General features: G+C 39.3%; 1 protein-coding gene across 2 annotated transcripts; it reads right to left on the bottom strand.

Moving 5' to 3' along the window:
- Window positions 1-505: 505 nt before the first annotated feature.
- On the bottom strand, window positions 506-7,156 carry LOC107713960 (aminoacyl tRNA synthase complex-interacting multifunctional protein 2-like). 2 transcript variants are annotated; one of them, XM_016519634.1, is made up of 5 exons: window positions 6,863-6,920; window positions 6,559-6,718; window positions 6,194-6,400; window positions 5,283-5,517; window positions 506-1,366 (listed from the first exon to the last, which is right to left on the bottom strand). In XM_016519634.1, the coding sequence occupies exons 2-5, from the start codon at window positions 6,598-6,600 to the stop codon at window positions 978-980; spliced, it is 873 nt and encodes a 290-aa protein (XP_016375120.1). In that variant the 5' UTR covers window positions 6,601-6,718; window positions 6,863-6,920; the 3' UTR covers window positions 506-977. The 2 variants fall into 2 exon arrangements, with proteins under 2 accessions (XP_016375120.1, XP_016375119.1); XM_016519633.1 differs by lacking the exon at window positions 6,559-6,718 and having other exon boundaries at window positions 6,863-7,156.

The raw sequence follows: 7,156 nt of genomic DNA, 5'->3' as shown, positions 1-7,156 counted from the left end.
TCTAATGCTGAAGACTGCTTTTATTAATCAAAAATGCGGTAAAAACAGTAAAACATGATTAAAATTTAAAATAGCTGTTTTATATTGTAATACATTTTAAAATGTAATTTATTCGTGTGATGCAAAGCTGAATTTCCAGCATCATTACTCCAGTCTTCAGTGTCACATGATCCTTCAGAAATCATTCTAATATGCTGCTCAAGAAACACTTCTTAATAACAGTTGTGCTGCCTAATATTTTTTTGTGGAAACTGTGATACGTTGATTACTCTCATGAATAATGTTCAAAAACACTTATTCTCTCTGTCTGATCAATTTAATGCGTTCCTGGGTAATAAAAGTATTCATTCTTAGTAGTTTTTTACTTTTTAAAAGGAAAAACTGTAATAGAAGGTTGTTGTTTTTTTTGGGAAAAAAGTGCATCCTCTTGTCTACCACTCAGAAACATAACGGCAATCATTCAATATTATACATGTATTTAGGTGGAGGAAAAAAATCAGTCGGTACCCGAAATGAAAATGTTTATTAGGTTTTAAGCTACAAAGTATCACCTCTCATCCGTCATATACCAGTAGGTCCTTGGGTTCAAATTTCAAAGGCTTCATTAAACACCCGATAGATTATGTCACAGCAACACACAACATCTTCTAGTTCAACGTTTTATTAGGCACAAGGCGGGAGGGAGTCGTGTTTACAGTATCATTATCCCAAATGCCCTCTCTCTGAGTGTTTGCATCTATGACCCTGGCCTGGGATCAGTTTCAGATCGCCTCCAGTTCAAACATCATTTCTAAACATTCCATATTACAGACCTGAGCTCAGTTAACACTGGATTCTGGGATGTTACAGTGTTTGTTGGCAAAACAGGTTACATTTGGTTGGCGAAGTCATGTTGCATTTCCCTTTTCATTATATAATTTACTATGGCGTATCAGTTTCCAGCTAGAGTACGACCTGCGCCGATCTCACAGCTTTCGTCACTGTAGTAACGGATACACGCAGTCGAAGTGGCCCAGGTTCTGGCAGGACTTGAGCCAGCGCTGTACGTTAACTGGTGCAGAGGTGGTCTGGCCGGCCCGCAGGACGTAGCAGGCACACACAATGTCGGCGAGAGAGAACTCCTGACCCAGAAGCCACGCTGAACGCCCCAGAGCTGCGTTTAGTGACCTCAGCACGGCCGCCCGCTCTTTACTGCCCCCCTCGGACAGCTGGAAAACTGCCGTGTCGATCCAGCAGTCCATCTGCGTGGCGGCGACCGGGTCCTGGGGTTCGGCACCCAAAAGACGGAAGAGAAAGCGAGCGACGTTGGCCTCCCCCTCAATCGGGCACATGCTCTGTGTGTTGAACTTCATCTGCAGCTCTGACACTGAAAGGAGACGGATGATACAATAATTAGCATGTCGAAATATCTGGAGCTACTGCAAATGTATATATATATATAATGTGACCCTGCAGCACAAAAGCAGTGTTAAGTCGCTGGGGTATATTTGTAGCAATAGCCAACAATACATTGTATGGGTCAAAATTATAGATTTTTCTTTTATGCCAAAAATCATTAGGATATTAAGTAAAGATCATGTTCCATGAAGATATTTTGTAAATGTCCTACTCTAAATATATCAAAACTTAATTTTTGATTAGTAATATGCATTGCTAAGAACTTCATTTGAACAACTTTAAAGATGATTTTCTCAATATTTTGAGTTTTTTGCACCCTCAGATTCCAGATTTTCAAATAGTTGCATCTCGGCCAAATATTGTAACAAACCATACATCAATGGAAAGCTTATTTATTCAGTAGCTTTGCAATTTTTCAATCTTGGTTCTAGTTTTTTTTCTCTGGGGGAAAAAAATAATTTTCTCCTTAAGGCCAAATTTATCATGGCTACATTTATTTGACCAAAAATACAGAAAAAACTGTAATGTTGTAAAATATTATTACCATTCAAAATAATGGCTTTCTATTTTAATATATTGTAAAATGTAATTAATTCCCGTGAAGCAAAGCTGAATTTTCAGCATCATAACTCCTGTCTTCAGTGTCACATGATCCTTCAGAAATCATTCTAATATACTGATTTATTATCAATATTGGAAACTGTTGTGCTGCTTAATATTTTTTTGGAACCTGGGATACTCCGGATTATTTGCTGAATAACATTAAAAAGAACAGCATTTATTTAAAATGGAAATTGCATACATACAGAAGATACCCAAATTGATCCTATTTATACCCCTGATGCACATTTAAGGTTTTATTGTGCACAATTATTGCAAAGTAAAAAAAGATTTGTCTTCATAATTGTTTGTCAAACTTTAATAATCTGCTCCACCTTTAAATGAATGCACTCTTCTTTTCTGCTTTTTAAAAAAAAAAATTTATATATGTTGACAAGTAGCCAAATAGTTTCAAGAGGAGTAGGCCACCACAATCAACAGGTTGGTTGTGCATCTTTTTCTTCCACACTTTTTCTTTCCACTCAACTTTCTGTTAACATGCTTGGATACAGCACTCTGTGAACAGCCAGCTTCTTTGGTAATGAATGTTTGTGGCTTACCCTCCTTGTGAAGGGTGTCAATGATTGTCTTCTGGACAACTGTCAGATCAGCAGTCTTCCCCATGATTGTGTAGCCTAGTGAACCAAACTGAGAGACCATTTTGAAGGCTCAGGAAACATTTGCAGGTGTTTTGAGTTGATTAGCTGATTGGCATGTCACCATATTCTAATTTGTTGAGAAAGTGAATTGGTGGGTTTTTGTTAAACGTGAGCCAAAATCATCACAATTAAAAGAACCAAAAACTTAAACTACTTCAGTCTGTGTGCAATGAATTTATTTAATACACGAGTTTCACAATTTGAGTTGAATTACTGAAATAAATGAACTTTTCCACGACATTCTAATTTATTGAGATGCACCTGTATATGTTGACTAGTAGCCAAATAGTTTCAAGAGGAGTAGGCCACCACAATCAACAGGTCTGGTATAAACACCCACCATTCACAATCCAATCTAGCGCTGCCAAAAGCACCCGTACTTCTGTACCGCAATGATACTGACATTTAAAAAAATGTAACAACACCAGTCTTCCAGCAGTACAGAGTACAGACATTTGTGCAAGCACTCGGAGAGGTTTTTGCAGAGCCGAGCATTATAGCCAGTCATCAAAAGTTTTTAAAGCAGCACTATGTAACTTTTGGCGCTCTAGCGGTTAATAAACAGAACTGCACACATCCCGCGGAAGAACATTCCAACCGGAGCTACTTCTCTAAGTTTATGTCTCTGGCGATTCACGCAGGTATGTGTTACTCCGCAGCGGTGACGACCCGACCAGCCTACAATAGTCCAAATATAAGTACTTATTATAAGTGTACCGTAGTGATTCGGAATAAGACAAAAACGCGGTTTGGAAGATGAATTCATGATGTACTCGCTCATTATATACATTTGGCAAATTTTGAACATAGAAAAAGTTACATAGTGCTGCTTTAAGTTCTAAAGCCGGAATTATTATGTGCAGCGCAAGCTCATCGACTCAGTTCAACGCACTTGTGAATCCTGTCATGAAAAAAAGTATAAACACGTTTTGATTATAATGGGAGTTTTCGCAAAAGAGCAGAACTTGCGTTGAACTGAAACATTTGACAACTTCAGTGATTTTTAAGGGAGCTTTCTGTATATAATCCATTCACAAACTGAATTAAAGTTTTATTTTCATGCTGCTATAAGTGCACACTGCACCACAAAAGCAACATAAGTTTGCTAATTAACTACACTATTATTCAAAAGCTTGGGGTCGGTAAGTTTTTTTTCTTCCCCCCAAAAATTTATACTTTTATTTAGCAAGGACACATTCAACTGATCAAAAGTAAATGCTGACTTTTACATAAAAAAAAATAAAAAAAATAAAATAAATGCTGTTCTTTTCAACTTTCTAATCATCAAAGAATCCTGAAAAAAATGTTATCACGTTTCAAAAGAAATTACATTTCAAAACATATTTAAAAAATGTATATTATAGTATTTATATAAATATACTAGTATATAGTACTATATTATAGTAATTTATATAAATATACTAGTTATATTTATATAAAAAAAATTTAACATTTCCAAATACTACTGTTTTTATTTTTGATCAAATAAATGCAGCCTGAGCAAGCAGAATTAAAAAATACTAACCCATACTTCGGAAAGCTAGTGTTTTTTTTTTTTAAATTAAGTTTAAATCACACAGGTTTTGGTTTCCATGTCTCCAAATGTATGTTTCGCTACACTATGATATGTAGGATGTTGCCTTAGAGATGGCAATCTTAAAAAGTTCCCCAGTGCACACCAAAAATCATTCTGAAGTGACGCTTCCACAAAAGCTTTTCATGCTATTCGTTATTCGCCGAGTCTTACACGTTTAGCATGACATCTTCACACGTCCTCTAGAGGAGCGTTAAAGGGATAGTTCACCCAAAAATGAAAATTCTGTCATTAATTACTCACCCTCGTGTCGTTCCAAACCCGTAAGACCTTCGTTCATCTTCGGAACACAATTGAAGATATTTTTGATGAAATATGAGGGCTGTCTGGCCCTCCCATAGACAGCAGGGCTCTCTGACCCTCCCATAGACAGCAAGGTAACTACCACGTTCAAGGTCCAGAAAAGTACCAAGATGATCGACAAAGTAGTCCGTGTGACATCAGTGGTTCAACTGTAAAGTTACGAAGCTACGAGAATACTTTTTTTGCACGAAGAAAACAAAAATAATGACTTTATTCCACATTTTCGTCAGCGCCGCCACACGCTCGCGTCATGATACTGTCGTGAACACTTGTCCAAAGTGACGCGGTAGAGACGAAAATGTGGAATAAAGTCATTCTTTTTGTTTTCTTCGTGCAAAAAAAGTATTCTCGTAGCTTCGTAACTTTACAGTTGAACCACTGATGTCACACGGACTACTTTGTCGATCATCTTGGTACTTTTCTGGACCTTGAACGTGGTAGTTACCTTGCTGTCTATGGGAGGGTCAGAGAGCCCTCAGATTCCATCAAAAATATATTCAATCGTGTTACGAAGATGAACGAAGGTCTTACGGGTTTGGAACGACACGAGGGTGAGTAATTAATGACAGAATTTTTGTTCATTTTTGGGTGAACTAACCCTTTAAACAAATCAGTTTCACTCCGGTCATACAAGAGAACCACGATTCCTTGAATGCACAAGATACAGCGGCCCTCCAGGAAAACACATTCTGATCAATCTTAGTGCCGCTCTCTTTTTACCCTCTCACCATCTTTCCATATGAGAGTGAAGCCGAGCTGAAAGTGCTGGCGGGCGTGGCTGTCTATGTGCCGCGGGCCCAGGCAGGACAGCAGCGGAGGGGGCACAGCGCTCACAGAGGAGTGCACATGCACACTGGAGAGCACCTGGTAGCGCTGGCACAGCAGAGCATGAAGAACCAGCAGGCACAGAGGAGGACAGGCAGGGCTGGCGTTGATCACGATGTCTCTTAGCGCACCCAGGTCCTGGAGGACAACCAGAAACAATTCAGCAAGACGTGCATTTGGAATATACGTGACCCTGGAGCACAAAAGCAGTTTTAAGTCGCTGGGGTATATTTGTAGCAACAGCCAAAAATACATTGTATGGGTCAAAATTATAGATTTTTCTTTTAAGCCAAAAATCATTAGGATATTAAGTAAAGATCATGTTCCATGAAGATATTTTGTAAATGTCCTACTGTAAATATATCAAAACTTAATTTTTGATTAGTAATATGCATTGCTAAGAACTTCATTTGGACAACTTTAAAGATGATTTTCTCAATATTTAGATTTTTTTGCACCCTCAGATTCCAGATTTTCAAATAGTTGTATCTCGGCCAAATATTGTCCTATCCTAACAAACCATACATCAATGGAAAGCTTATTTATTCAGCAATTTCGAAAAATTGACCCTTGTGACTGGTTTTGTGCTCCAGGGTCACATATAAGATTTAAGACATAATGCCCAACCCAATTAAGGCTGCTAAACAGAAACAGAACAGAAAAAAACAGCCAACTAGGTTAACCGGTCTGCCATGTTTACACTGGTTTAGTGATAAAAGTAGAATGCAGGAGCTAAATACCTGAACAGGGTTGAAACATCCTAATCTAACTCAAGATAAATAAAAAATGTCTCGTGGCGCATGTAAGGGCTCACCTTGCCCAACAGAGAGTCTAGATCTGCCGTTCCTCTGAACACAGACTCAGCCGGCCCGCGTGACAGTGTGCTGGCGTCCAGGTCTGCATCAGGAGTGCTCACCGTCTTTGCGAGCCCGTCGACCGTTGCCTTGATCTCATACAGTCTTCTCAGCACTTCATCCTGTCGCTCCTCCAGCGCCTTCAGAGCAGGATCCACTTCCCCGTTCTGAGACCAACAAGAGATACAGATGAGAAGAGACCGTTTACATGCAATTTGCATGGCTACCTTCCCAAGCATGCAAATGTACACTACAAAACAACATTTAGTTGCATTAAACTATGTGCAAGAGGACCCTAATATAAACTATAAATAAATCAATTTACCATATCATCATCATCATCATCATCCTTTCTAGTATGATCCATCTCCTTCCTAAATATTTCAGGGAGTCGTTGTTAGCTGCTGGTAAACTGCAGTGTATTAAACTGAAAGTGTAAGTCACTAAAGGACCAACCTCTCATTCCAGAGCACGAAGTACAGCAGCTGTCAATCACACCCGACACGCACGTGCCCATTGCATCAGACTTAGCCACTGTGTAGCTTACGCATTTTTACGATTTCATGTTCATATGCGCGATTTGAATGATGAACTGATGTGCTCCCGTATCATATGGGTAATGTGGTTACCTGAATCGCGTGCTCTCCGCAGTTCATTCCCTGCGCGTGGAGATTCGGGGACTTGTACATGCACGTTGGCAAATCGATCTTTATGTCAGCGGGACTGACGGGCTTCACCTTGTACATGGGCATGAGGACGGGTGACAAACGCACGCCACAGTGCCAAAATAAAAGCACGGGATCCAGATATGTTTGTTTTTTATTGATTTCTCGACAGTCGGTCTAGTAGCAGCCAGCTAACAGCAGCAGAGTAGAGAAGAAGAGGCCATCATTTCCGGTGAGAATGAAAGAACTCGGGTCGTG

Source organism: Sinocyclocheilus rhinocerous, unplaced genomic scaffold (assembly GCF_001515625.1).
Source record: "Sinocyclocheilus rhinocerous isolate Xijiao unplaced genomic scaffold, SAMN03320098_v1.1 scaffold1140, whole genome shotgun sequence".
NCBI lineage: Eukaryota > Metazoa > Chordata > Actinopteri > Cypriniformes > Cyprinidae > Sinocyclocheilus > Sinocyclocheilus rhinocerous.
The sequence above is the reverse complement of the archived record's forward strand: the minus strand, read 5'-3'. Positions and strand labels throughout refer to the sequence as shown.